This window comes from Lissotriton vulgaris, chromosome 4_1, assembly GCF_964263255.1.
Source record: "Lissotriton vulgaris chromosome 4_1, aLisVul1.2, whole genome shotgun sequence".
In the NCBI taxonomy this organism is placed as follows: domain Eukaryota; kingdom Metazoa; phylum Chordata; class Amphibia; order Caudata; family Salamandridae; genus Lissotriton; species Lissotriton vulgaris.
This window is the reverse complement of record NC_141691.1, coordinates 177008050-177022735: the sequence shown is the minus strand read 5'-3', so window position 1 is coordinate 177022735 and position 14686 is coordinate 177008050. Positions and strand designations below refer to the sequence as shown.

The following is a 14686-nucleotide window of genomic DNA, read 5'->3' as shown; positions in this document are numbered from 1 at the left end:
GGCTTGGACCAAGTGCCCACAAGAACGTCACATAAGGCCTCATTGAACGGCAGCAGAGGCTCGCTGGAGCTTGTCTGCAGTTTGAGGACCTCAGTGAGGAGGTTAGTCCTCACGGCCGCAACGGGGAGCTCAAGGTTTAAGGCCTTGGCCGCCCTCGTCAACACCACACTATAAGTAGACCCCTCCTCCGAAGCCACAGTCGGAGGTGAGACAAATCCAGTGTCTGGTCAAGTGTCAATACCACTGGCCTGCCCAAGCTCATATGTCCAGTCCTGTTGAGACTGGCACTCCAGTGCCAGAGGGTCCTCAGACCCCTCCCAATCTCCCTCATCACCCGTTTCCTGTAAAGCAGGATTAATAGACGGGCCTCCTCATGGAAATAAAAATCTCCAAAGGCCGTTGGAAGCGGCGCCCAGCGGCGCCGTTGCGGCGCCAGAGTCGGACCAAAGAGAGCATTGGGGATGGCGTCCACAGTGGGCGCCGGGGGCGACACCCATGGGGCCGGCGCCGGTGAGGTCGTGAGGTCGACCGGCAACGACCCGGATCCGGAAGAGGATCGGGTGAGGTCCTGCGGCGCCGGGACCAAAGTCGCCGGCGGCGTGGGGGCCGAAGCACCCGACGGCGTGGGGGCTGAAGCGTCCGAGTCGCTAGGCCTTCCAGCCGGGACCGTTGGGTCCGGAGGTGCCACGGAACCCAACTGAGGAGGGAGGGACCTCATGGCCATGAGGTACCGCTTGATCTCGTCACGCCGTGCCCAGGGACCCGAAGGTGTGGGGCAGGCGGCGACGCTTGCGACTCCCTCGGAGCCGCGTGGGCGGTGTCGCCCGAACCCCCGGCCGCATCGTGCGAGCGTCGGGGTGGGTCGGAGGAGCTATAACGTCTCTCCGACCTCTCATGCGCCTTACCTGAGGACTTGGATCCTGACAACCGATGTCCACTCCCGGAGCTGCGATGACTCCGACCCCGCGACCGGTCCCTCGACCTCCCGTGGGACCGGGAGCGGGACCTGGAACGGGACCTGGAACGGCGCGGGCCGACTGCCGGAGCTCGAGTCGCCTGGGGGACCGCTCCCGCCTAGCTTTAGACGTCAGAGCCCGGCAGTTGGAGCAGGTGAGGTCGTCGTGGTTGAGGCCTAAACACTTCAGGCACTGGCGATGGGGTTCCGTAACCGACATCAGTCGGTCGCACTTCGAACAGGGTTTGAACCCGGGCATCCCTACCGGCACTGATAGAGTCGAAGACTCGAGGAAAGAAATGATCTAAAAGATCAAAAAGTTTTGTCAAAAAATGACTAGGGGTAGAGCTTCTCCGGATCTGTGCTAGCTGGCGTGGAAAAAAGAAGAACCAACGTTAGCGCGCATGGGCGGCGTCTAAGTACTCCGACGACGTCATCCTGGCGCTAACGACGCCGACGACGGATGCAGAGCCGCGGACGACGCCTACTGACACGCAGGGGTATTGCTACGTAAACATTTGCGGATCCAGTCTGACGCCTGGGGATATTCTAAGGTAAGGAATCTATCACTAACGTGTCTCTTTCAGATAGTGTTGAAGCGCTTAGTTACATTACACAAGGACACATTTTTTTTTATTTTTTTTTTAGGCACTGGGAAATTAAATGCTTTGCCCAGAATCACGGGAGTTTGAGCGAGCGCCGAGACTCGAATCTGGCACCCATTTCTCTACCCCTTGATGGAAGTGCTCCGTTTAGCAGTCCGTGCAGGGCTCCAAACAAAGCCTCACATGCAAGTCCAAATGTTCGAGGAGCCCATCTCTTAGCATGATAATTAAAGATCGGAATGAAGAGGCAGGCCTTGTGAATACATTTAACTCAGCAATTGCCCATCCTGCCAAATAAAACACTAAGTCTAATAGCTGCATTTAAATGGCGGGCTCCCGCTCTTGCCCAAAATACCACAGGGTTGAAGAGAGAGGCTGGCAATCACACACTCTTCTCCCCCGTTTACATTCCCCGAAAAAATACCAACAGAATACAAGCATGGTTTCTCTGTCCCCTCTGTAGTTGGTAGGACCAAATGTATTTGTATTTGTGTATTTGTGGGGGTATTTGTAAAGCGCGGCGTTCGCTCCGGAGGGAGCATCTTGGCGCTAGGTGTTCTTGATGGCCGGTCTGGGAACAGAGCGGGATTAGATGGCTGCTTTAGTGAGATCGTCGGGAAGGCTGAAGATCCAGGTCTTCAGAGCCTTTCTAAATGGTCTTTCTTGTGTTATTTGCCTGAGGTGTTTGGGCAAATTGTTCCATGCCTTGGTGGCTAGGTGGCTAACGGTTTTTCCTCCTTTCGTCTTCAGATTGTATTTTGCAGGCAGGATGAGGTTGTCCTGTGCCGAGCGGAGAGATCGCCTGGGGATGTAGTGGGGAAAACGTTTGTGGAGGTATTTTGGCCCGGATTTGTTGAAGGATCTAAAGGCGATGATTAGAATCTTAAATAGAATTCTCTTGTGGAGAGGTAGCCAGTGTAAGGAAAGAAGGGCTGCGGAGGTGGAAGCTCTCCGGGGCAGTTTGAGTACAAGTCGAGCAGCTGTATTTAGCACGCTCTGGAGTTTAGCGAGAGTGCTCTTTTTTGTCCCTGCCAGTAGGCCGTTGCAATAATCTAATCGGGAGATTATAAGGGCCACTGTTACGCTCTTTCTGGCGTCGAGAGGGAGGAAGTTAAAGAACTTTCTTAGGGATCTTATTGTCCCGAAGCATTTGCCGGCTACAGTCTTAGCATGGTGGTCGAATGAGAGATCTGAGTCAAAGATGACGCCTAAATTTCTGGCAGTAGTTACAGTTTGGGGGGGGGCGATTGAGTCGTCAGGCCACCAGAGGGCTGGGCAGAAGGGGGTACTCTTGCCGATTGGGAGAATCTCCGTTTTATTTGAGTTACACTTCAAATGATTTGCATTCATCCAATGGAAGACTTTCGTTAGGCAGTTCTTAATGTATTATGTTCTAAATGTATTATGCATTGCTGTTATTTGAAATTGCCACCTTTAACTTCTCAAATTAAGAGGAGTCCAGTGAGGAGCAGCAAAGTCCGCCTAGGGACCACACTATGCCCGATTCAGCATGACGCTTTGGAGAAAGATTTATAGGCTTTCACGCTGAGTCGAAAACTAGATTAGATGTATGTGGGGTATTCACAGACTGTGTAGGTTGATTCCCTCATTTTAAACAGTGCTCTTAAAAACACTCCTGTTAAAGGAAAGTATAATTCCAAGGCGGGAATGAAGAGGAAATAACCTCATGTTTACCGTGGGTTTAGTGGAAGAGGACTTCCCATGAGAAAATATACTTACATCTGTAAAAACAAAAATGGAACTTAAATATGCACATGCACATTTGTGTTTAATTTCCTTGTGTTAAATTCCCCCCCTGGTGAATATTCTGCATGCTTAAATTCTGAGTGTGTGAGAACTATAGCAGTTCTTGGTATCTAGAGACTGTCTAGAAGTATTATACAATTTTTATAAAACTTCATAAAATTCTTTCAAAATGTTATAAAATTCAGAAAATTGCTCAAAATACAGAGTACTTAAAATGCAACAATTTTCAGTTGGATTTTGTGAATAGGGCCCTTGACAGACAGTAGATGTAAAATATGGATGGCAAATGCTGGCAGAACGTACGTGGCGTGTGAAACACTGGTACTGAAGTCACTGCCGGGGGTCGAACTTTATGGAGTTGGGTTGTATGACATTACCACGCCTTACTTCACCACGCACATACATCGACGATTTTACTACGCATACCGCTACTAAGCATTTACACTCACTCACACTAGAAACACCTTCACCACGCATTCCACTACCACGCATACTTTTACCACGCTTACTGGCTCTGAAAAATCCTGTCAAAGTCTAACACTGCCACCTACTGTTATTTTAATATATTTAATTGCCTTTGCCGTTTACAGGTTTGGTACTATTTGAACATTTTATAATTTTGGGGGGAACCCCAATCCCACTTTTTTAATTACCCTCAAATGCGTGGATTGTCTTGCGGTGAATAAACTTGCCTGGCAACCGTATTTACGGGTTAAAAACAATGTGTGTAAAATGTAATACTAAGTAAAAACGTAATAGTAAAGCTGTTTCCCAAGGAGTTGCTGCAAAGTGTTCAGTCACAATTCAGATAACTCCAGAGCCCACAAGACTTCAGCACAACTTCATAGTATTTAGGAGTACTGCTAAAATATCATTCCTATCCAGCCTGGTTAATGGGTAAAACTCTTAAGTGGGAAATGTGCGGGAGTCATAACAATCAGTAAGGTATATATTGCTTTTTATACTGGCATTGTACCAGGCAGCCTTGTACGGCTAATTATCTTAACAGTTACACTATAAGTAATTTCTTGATCAGATATCACTACCAACAAGAACTACAGTGATTCACCCTATTTTCAAAATGATTAAATCTGAAAACAACTCCCACATAAGGCCTACCTCTATATTTGTAGAAGATAGTATGTTTCTCATGCTTACATGACATGAACCGGCATTCATGCATACTTTGATATTATAAAATCGAGATTACAGAAATTTAGAATAAGCAACAGCGAAAAGTAGTTTTGAAAAAATACATGTGACTCGAACAAACATAGCCCTACATGCATGTTTAATTTGCATGGAACTCGGATAATTAGTTATATATTGAATCTGCAAACCTGAGTACTCAATAACCTCTTCAGGTGATTTTCCCTCCACCTCTCGTGCGATGTTATCAATATCATCCCGGCCATACTTCTCATTAGCTTTAATGAACTGGTTAAAGTCCCGTTTATTCCAGTTCGTAAACCCCTAGGAAAAGACATATAGCAAAACATTATTAGAAGGTTACATATGTGTGTATCTGTATATATAATTATAGTCACACAAAGAACAAACGTTATAATTAGGTGTGATCAAAATATCTGTATTCGTTTAAAAAAAAAGCAACCACAAGGAGATGATGGACAGAGCGCTGAAACTTTTCAGACACTCACCCCGGTCACAGATCTGGGAAGAATCCATCATTGTTCTTTAGCTCACTTCACTACCCCAGTTCAGACCCAGACATATCCAAATCTTTCTTGACCCTGTCCTTCATGAGAACAGTCCAGCCAAAACTGCCAAGCCAGGTCTTTCCTGGACTGGAAGAAAGCATCCTGGGACTGGTTTCGGGATAACACCCCTCGTCAGCCCAGCTAGCTTGAATTCAGTGGCAGAGTGAGCAAGCGACCCATGTCTGGACATACACAAAAATCAATTTGCAGAGCACTGCACGTCCAAGAGTTCAGACTGACTAGCTTGCAATCCGCTAAGGGTTTTATTTTCCAAGCTTCAAACAGTCCATATGTCACAGTCTTGATCACCAGTAGATCTTTTTAACAAGTTTGTTGACATGTAGAACATACAGCCAAACAGCCGACAAGTGTTTTGTCGCTTGATGCAACTTTTTCAAGGTTCTAACTTAAAAGTCAATGTTCTTTAGTAATTTCACATAGTCCGCATAGTTGGGGTCGAAAGAAGTAAAAGCATAACTGAAAAGACTACTCCATCTTTTCTATAGTCATGGAAGAAGAAATTGAGCAGCAAGTCACAAAAAAATATATCGAAAAGCCGAAAGTGTTCAGGACCCTTTCGCTAAGTAGGGCCACAGTGTCAGGCCCTAGGGAAGTCTGACAATCCCCCTTCAAAATCCAACACGTATAACTTTCCGCCTAAAAGTGAAAACTCAGGCGGCACAACACAAGGAGATCATGTACTGAGCGCTGAAACTTTTCAGAACCTCACCCCTAGTCACAGATCTGGTTTGAATCCATCATCGTTCTTTAGCTCACTTTGCCTCCCCAGTTCAGACCCAGCCATATGCGGATCAGTCTTGACCCTGTTCCTGAGTCTGAATTGGGGTGGCGCAGTGAGCTAAAGAACAATGATGGATTTAACCCAGATCTGTGACTGGAGTGCGTGTCTGAAAAGTTTCAACGCCCCGTCCATCATCTCCTTGTGTTTGCTTTGTTCGCCCTAAATTGGTGGGGTATGCCGAGATGTGGGCCCATTTCTCACTTTGCCACTGAATTCAAGCTAGCCGGGCTTATGAGGGGTGTTACCCTGAAACCAGTCCCAGGGTGCCTGTTTCTGGTCTAGGGAAGACTTTGCTTGGCAGTTCGGGCTGAACTGTTCCCTTGAGGAACAGGGTAAGACTGATTTGCATATGGCTGGGTCTAAACTGTGGTGGCGAAGTGAGCTAAAGAACGATGACTGATTCAACCTAGATCTGTGACTGGGGGTGAGTGTCTCAAACGTTTCAGCGCTCTTTCCATCATCTGCTTGTGTCTGCTTTGTTTAAAAAAAAACTTAGAAAGTCACACAAAAAAAAACAAAGGTTAAAGTAATGTTATAGATAGGTGAATTTGTTAGTGTAAAAAGTAAAGTTTTGGGCTGAAAAACCAACAAAAAATCAATCGTATTAGTTACAAGAGCTAACTATAATTTGTGCCCCAGCAATGCACTGCTTATGACCTCAATAATGACATAACTCACTCATGACATGTTCTCTGACAACATTTATGACATCACTGATGACATCTCAAAGGACATAATTTATGACATCACCTAAGTTTCGTTTTCCCGCTATATTATCGTAGTTTCATTCCATCAATTTTAATAACCAAAAAGTTCCAGTTTCATGAATCATTCACACCACTGGTTATAAACTGGGCGAAGTCTATAATAGGGAAGAGATGTACGCACATACAAGACAAATGAGACAGACAACACAGTGAACAAACAGTGATTTACCAACCTCAGATGAGAAACCTGTTCAAAGTACACAAAAAAAAGAGTAATTGTCCAGATAAATAGAGATATTCAACAAATTCAGACAATATTGAGTCAGACTGAGACCTCTGTACAACCCGTAACTGAGACATCTGGTCCTTCTTTTTTACTGACCGGCTGCACCGCAAACAACCAACCAGATGCAGTAGGCGCATAGCCAGAGAGAGGAGTGGTGACCAGAAGGAAAACTTGTTTATACCCATTTCCAAATGAATACTCACTTCGTTTGAACTGAAGGTGTTACAAAAGGGATCTTCTTTTTGTGCCAATCCACCAAGCCAACGAATTGGACTTTGAAAATACAATGTTTAAATTCATGAGAACATATTCGGTTGCAACATTTTCATTCTAATGTGGTGGAACATAAAGAAGGCATTGAACCTATGAACAAATTCAGACCCAAACGCAACTACATACCAACGATCAGTCATAAATCATTTGACTCCTCCGAGACCATTGTGAATCGTAAACTATAGTCCTAATGCTGGATTTCAAGCAAACCCATAAAATGTCATGAAAAAAGAATTGAATAGTCTGAAACAACTAGCATCTGATGAAAATATTATATTACAAAAGGCAGACAAAGGGGAAGCACTGGTTCTGATGGACCATGACTTTTACCATCAGAATGTACAAGAACAAGATTGATTTAAATTGATGATTTGAATTAATGCCGATATGCAAAACAAAAGCTAATGGTTTTGATATAAAGCAGGGAGTTTGTTTATTGAATTTGTTACTTATTGATCTAAACCTATGATTGGAAATTATTGCTGAAATGTACCACATGCAACATATTTAACTGTGTTATTTTCTTCTGATTTTAGTACACTTTCCCCCTGGTCAATGGCCTCTTAAGCTTGAAATGCATTGGGGATCAGGGAAGCACGGGATTGTAAGGCCAACTGTAAGTGATGGAAATTCAGGAATGAAGTGGTTACACACCTGGAAGTTGGTCACACTGTGGAAAAGAAACACTAATAAAATGAATGATTCATGAAGACTGGAACTTTTTGGTTAATAAGAGAGATGGAATAAAATTACGATAATATTTATTAAGAGTGGAGACTTCTTGCAGTACCTGAAGTAGTGTTCTCTAAAGGCTTGAAGTAGACCTTGCTTCATGATGGACGTCTCAGGCACACCAAAGATTTCACCATCCTCTGGGTACCTGCATCTGGAACTTCATCTTACAGCTGCCACAGAGGAAAAAACAACCCAACTCCGATAACCACACTGCTGCCGGTTTTGTGACCTGCTGGCACCACAACCAGCACCACCACACTTCTCACAGCAAACCTGGTCTCACCGATGCCATCCGACGCCGTAACCGAGCCCCTGCTCGCCCTGTGACCTGTGGGCTCCGCATGCCGCACTGCCTCGCTTCACATTGCCACCCTGGTTTTGCCGCTACTGCTGCTCCAAGCTCACATCGATGCCCCTGGCTGCACCATGATACAGAAAAGGGGGTGGTGATGAACAGAATGTCTGAATTAAGCAGACCACTCTTACCCAGTCCAAAGATCAGGGCTTGATCCATCACCGGTATTTATCTCACTGCACCATCCCAGCTCAGAACCTGGCTATATGCAAATCAGTCTGTCCCTGGCCCAGTGCATCATGGGAACAGGGCAGACTAAACTACCAAGCCAATTCTTCACCAGAAAGGATACAAGCTACCGGGGACCGGTTTCTGGCATTTCAGCCGTCTTCGGCCGGCTTGCTTGAATCCTGATGGTGCAGTGAGAAAGGGACTCGTGTCTGAGTATACCCTGCCACACCTATAGTGGCCAAAAACGATACAGAAAAGGGGGTGGTGATGAACAGAGTGTCTGAATTAAGCAGACCACTCTTTCCCAGTCCAAAGATCAGGGCTTGATCCATCACCGTTATTTATCTCACTGCACCATCCCAGCTCAGAACCTGGCTATATGCAAATCAGTCTGTCCCTGGCCCAGTGCATCATGGGAACAGGGCAGACTAAACTACCAAGCCAATTCTTCACCAGAAAGGAGACAAGCTACCGGGGACCGGTTTCTGGCATTTCAGCCGTCTTCGGCCCGGCTTGCTTGAATCCTGATGGTGCAGTGAGAAAGGGACTCATGTCTGAGTATACCCTGCCACACCTATAGTGGCCAAAAACGATACAGAAAAGGGGGTGGTGATGAACAGAGTGTCTGAATTAAGCAGACCACCGCTACTGCTGCTCCAAGCTCACATCGATGCCCCTGGCTGCACCATGGCTTGGGTGCACTTCCCCAAAAGCTTTACACATTGCCTCTGGGATGAGCCTGACTCCTCGTGCCAAGGTACCAAGGGGGTGAGCAGGGATTATTTTAGAAGTGTGATCCCTTACCCTGCCTAGAAGGAAGGGTTCCTACTTGAGCAAATCTTTCATGTGCCACCTGGTGTGGACCAACAGCAGAATGCAGGGGGCCAAGAAGGCCTGAAGTCTCAAAGCTGCTCTCATTGAGACCCAGGTCAAGGGTTCAAACATTGGAACCAAAGCCTGAATATCATGTGCACTTTGAGGTGGAGGGATAGCTTGAAAAAGCACTGTATGTAGGATGGCCCGAATGAAGGGGAGTTGCTGAGAAAGGAGGTGTGACTAGGAACATTGATGGAGAAACCCAACAATGTTAACAGATTGGCCATCGTCTGATTGTGGTGTACGAATGTTTGAGGCAAGCTCTTCTTCAGTAGACAGTCGAGGTCGCAGGTGGGTTTCAACCACCACCATCGCCTTTGTGAACACCCAATGTGCATTGGTAAGGCTAAAGGAGAGCACGATGAATCGAAAGTGCTCTTGGCCTACCTGAGACCGCATGTAACGTGGGATTGAAGGACAAGGATGTAAAAATAGGCATTCTGCAAATTCAGTGCCATCATCTAGTCTCTTCCGTCCATGGCAGACCGAAAGTGGGCCAGGGTAAGCACTTTGAACTTGTCCTTCCAGAGGAAGAGGGGTTCAGAGGGTTGAGTTCTAGGCTTAGACACAGGCCTCTGCCCTTTTTAGACACCTGAAAATAATGGAAATAATAGGCATTTCCAATCTCCGATGCCGGTATTCTCTCTATTGCTCCCTTGGCCAAAAGAGCTTGAGCTGCTTTGCAGAGTATAGACAAGTGGTCCTCTTGGAGGTGTTCCAGTGCAGGTGGCATATATGGGGCATAGTATAGAAAGGATAAAGAGTAGCCGCGCTCTACGATCAGAAGCACCATTTTGTCTGATGGGATGCTTCTCCATGCAGGGGGATGGAGGGTAGCCTGACCTCCTACAAGGTGAGTGTGTGTTACAGTGGCAGTTGCGGGGAGGGGTTGTGGTCTGGGTAAACTGGGTAAACTGTTGCCCCTGTTAGAATGAGAGTTGTCGACTGGTTCCCCGACCTGTTATTGCTAAGGCCCATGAAGTTCCAGCCTCTGCAGATATCACCTACTGAAGCCTTGAAAGAGGCGCTGTTGGTGAAGGAGCTGGCTGTGGCTTTGCTTTCTTTGAATTTCTCTAGGGCTGAATCAGTCTGCATCCCAAATGTTTTTGAGCCACAGAACAAAGAGATACCTAAGAGCAGCCAGTTGAGAGAATCCAAACACCATTCTTGTGCTGACTTCCCTACCCAGGCAGTCGTGTCCAGGCCAGAATATGTTTTTCAGCAACTTGGCCATTGAGGATCAGGCATTGCAGGGTGTGTCTGACATCTTTGCTGACATCCACTGCTACTCTATCCCACAAGGTTTAAGAATGCTGTCCCAGGAGGCACAACGTTTGACAGATCGCGGGGCAAGACTTGCACAGTAAAAAAAGTGTTTCACAAATTTCTCCATGAATTGGATTCCCTTTTATGTGGAGTTGTAGTGTAAGAGTTAGGGTTCTGGCAGCTAGAGGATGCCTAATACAACAAGCTCTCTGGATGTGGGGTGTTGCGTGGAGAAGTCTTGCAGTGGGGGCTGGCATGGATCGCAGGTGGCGGGAGAAGCACGGGGGTAGGGGGCGCGCAAGTCACAATCAAAAAACCCAAAAAAACCCTTACCTTCCCACATCTCGCTCCTGCTCTCGTCGACTGCTGGAACAGGAAACACCCGGCACACAGGCTCCCCTGACTGATCATAATATTGCAATGCAGCGTTGTGATTGGTCTGAGTGCAATGACACAACGCTCAGCCAGGGGCTCGAGGGGTGAGCATGTTCTCCATGAAGGCTGTATTGCAGCCTGCATGGAAAACTGGGAAAGTGTGCATAATTGGTTTGGGCAGCCTGAGAGGGCCGACCAAACAGTCATTGCACACTTAGAAGGGTTGCATTACTCCTCCCCTGCTCTTCAGCCCCGCCCCCTCAAGCAAGCTGCCACAGCAGGTTGACCAAATAAAATGATAATAACATTATGTTATTATCATTTTATTTTCTCCTTTCTTTTTCTGCTTAAAGGCAGTAGGGAGACACTTCTCTGCCTTAGCAGAGAAGCTGTCACTGAAGTCTGGGTCCCCTAGAGCTGGCCTGTGTCATTTTGCCACTTGTCTGTTCTCTGATGGGCAAGATCCTGGTTTCTCTCATGTGCCCACCAGCACATCCACCAAGGCTTAATATAAAGAAATCAGAGATTCCTGAGTATATGCTGCTGGTAGGTTAAGAACCTCTACGAGCACATTGAGCCTTACTACTTGCTTGGGTAGGTTAAGGTTGGGAACTTTCTAATGACTGTCGCAAAATAGATGGATTCTTCAGTGGCCCTAAGTTACAAGAATTTAAGGCTACGTCAGAGGAGGTAACTATCCCACAGGTATCTTGTAGGTCTTCATACACATTTGCTTCATCATAAAACATCTATTCTTCAGAATCCTAATCATAAAACTGCTGATCCACTTCCGAAAAGGTGAAATAGCATGGTGGGGATTGAGCTTCCATATCTGACAGAAAGATTGGATCATGGCCCGATGTCAGAATGGAAGGTCTAGTCTGTGGCATCGATCTTGGTGTCAGATGTGGCCTCATGCTTTCAGGTGTGGTACTGAAAATTCTAAACCTGTGTTTTAAATATCATGATTCTGTTATGAATTTGGTAACAGCAGACCGTAAACAGTGAGTTCAGCAAGTGCAAGTGTTTCCGTCATGTTACACCAATGGATTCACTGTGTATTTGAAGGTTTTGTTCTGAACCCTCGGGTTCCATCTTGTGCATAGCAGCCATTTTGTGGATTGCCCTTACAGTAGGCCCTCACTGTGGCAGAACAAGTATTTAAGGACATAACCTTAGCATGGGTTTGTGCTGACTCCTGCATGACCTGGCGAAAGCTGACCCTGTTGCTTGAGGCTAACCTTGCCAAGCCAGTTCCTGCCCTTTAGCTGATCAAGATTATAGATCAGAGCACAGGACATTGTAAAGATTTACTACACACAAACGTGCCTATCTTACTTCCATCTGTTCCTGTTCCTGCCTCCACCTGCTATTTATGACATGGGCTGTGATCTTACTGTTTTGGGTTTATCCGGCCTTGTCAACTAGAGAATGTACGCATTATGTGGACATTGTTTATGGCCTGGACTTATCTTGAAAGTGGGTTTGTCATCATACAGTGCTTTGTGTGCATGTCCTGGGAGTGACCAACAATAATGTACTTCAAAGAAAAAATGTGTGCCTAGGGCATAATAAATGGTATAAAAGGTCTGTGCTGAGACCATTCAGCAGGCTGCCTCATTCAGTTGCTTTAGGTGTGACTGGACGACGTAGCCTCACAATTAATTGTAATAAAGATGTCTTTTCATATTTCAGATTCTCTGTTGATTTCTTTGCTGCTTTTGAATGGACTACTTATTGGTAGGACCCCTGAGAAGGAGTTTGAGGATTTTTAGTACATCAGATGGCGCCCAATGTGGAGCCTCATCAAGAAGTGACTATCTGGAGGAGTAATCTTGTCAGAGGACAGAAATCTACTGGGGAAGGCAAGACAGAAATCTACTAAAAGAGGTACTCTGTGCACAGAGGTTCTGGGGGATTCTTTGTCTCTGCGGCCCAGTATATTTTTGATTTTTCTGACTTAAACTCTCCAAAAGATGTCACTCCTGACTGAGCAACCTTTTCTTGGCGTAAGTGTTTTTTTAAAAAAAAGAGACTGTTAGTGCAGTTAGAACTTGGCAGTTAGAATTCGGACAACTATTGGTTTGGTATAGCTTTGATAGGTTTGTATAGGTTTGTATATGCGGATTGCAATTTGTGTATGGGTTCTTAGTATTTGGTCCTTAGTTATTTGAACATTGCAATAATAAAAAACCGAGGGTCTCGTACATTTGCGAGTGTATTGATAAAGATAGACCCTTGAAGTTTGAAGCTTGGTTAGTGAGCGCAGATGCCTAATCATAGCAAATTTGGTATTTGGTTTTGTTTAAGTTGCAACAGGGATTTCCGATTGGAGGGTTCATGTCTGATACCTCCGGTTGGAACTCCAACTTATGAGCTCTATTTAGCTAAAGCGCGCTGTATTGTGTGTCCTGAGTGTTTGACCCCTTTCTGTTTGTGTATGGAGTGGGCCCAATGTGTGTTTGTTGGTTTTCTTGATGTTTTCAGTCTGTTAAGTAAAATGTTGGTTGGTTAATATTGAGTAGAAACTTGAGTAAAGATACAGAAATGAAACATGTAATGTGCTAAGATGGGTATGTGTTGCTCTTTAGTTTGTAGAATGAGCAATTGTGCACATATACAAAACTGCTGTTACACGCTTAAAGGATAAAATTAGGAAACACATTCAATAGATATAAATAAGGCCCCAAAAAAAAAAACGAAATTATCTATTTTTGCAAAAATAAATAAATTTACAGCATTTTTTCTTAGATGCACTGTATTAGATGTTCACAGGCAAACATTTCAGCTGCAGTATATTTGATAGGAATGTTCATTCAGCCAGCACTTTTCCAGTTAAACATGGGTGGAATTTTGCATAACCGTCCTTTTAAATAAATGTAGCGCAAAAATGTGACGCAGGAATGTGACGCGTTTTAAGTTAGGCATATGCGCTTAGGTTTGTGAGTTAATGCATCTAAATGATAGGCAAGGGATGCAGCGGGCTCTTACATGTAGAACAATCACAAAAAGGAATAATTGGTTTTATTCGAATTTTTTTTATTAATTATGAAAAATAATTATTAAAAATAAGTGCTACAAAAATCTTTTTTTACTATTTATAAAGCTTAACACTCATACTATGACCTCCTAGCATTAAAATTTGATTTGTTGCATCACTAAAATGACAAGCATTCGTGTGTATAATTTCCCCTTGGCATAGGCGCAAGCAAGCTCATTTTTATAAAGTATAAGTTATTATTTTCAAATGCCTGACTCATGAGTTATGTAATAGACATTCTAGTAATGCATATTATGCAAGAAAATTGTAGGATATTTATTTTTTAATGCCCAAAATATGAAAGTCGATTTTGAGTAAAAGCACTGTTTAAACTGCATTTTGCTTTCATTCAGAGTACTTTTTAAAGTGTCTCAGGTTTCAGTCAATGCATACATTTAGGTTTTGATATATATTTGCAGGTTGTGCCTTCTTATGATTCAGTGGGTTAATGTGCCAGTACAAAGGCTTGTTTTAATATCAGGGTTGAAGGTTCTAGCTTCATCTAGGCCTACGGAAAAGTTTGTTCATTTAAGACCGATGAAGCGTGTACCATACATAGGATTGCAACAAGCATTTACTCTAAAAAAAACTGGTATGTGTGTCATTGGGTTTTGAGAATTATTGACAGTTAATGTAGTTTAATAATCGGGGAATAGAGATAATTTTAGCGCCTAAAAAAGAGAAATTATTTTTCAAAATAGAGTGAATTATTGCAGGTTATAGACTTCTGGCTTTGACAGCTTCAGTGTGGCAGA

General features: G+C 44.7%; 1 protein-coding gene across 2 annotated transcripts in view; it reads right to left on the bottom strand.

The window, feature by feature from the left end:
• Positions 1–14686, bottom strand: part of SMARCA1 (SNF2 related chromatin remodeling ATPase 1) — a 2209746-nt gene that overhangs the window by 244483 nt on the left and 1950577 nt on the right. For both annotated transcript variants that reach the window (XM_086918497.1, XM_086918496.1), the window contains one exon: positions 4668–4800. In XM_086918497.1, the coding sequence (XP_086774623.1) occupies positions 4668–4800 (133 nt within the window). The remainder of the gene's footprint in view (positions 1–4667; positions 4801–14686) is intronic.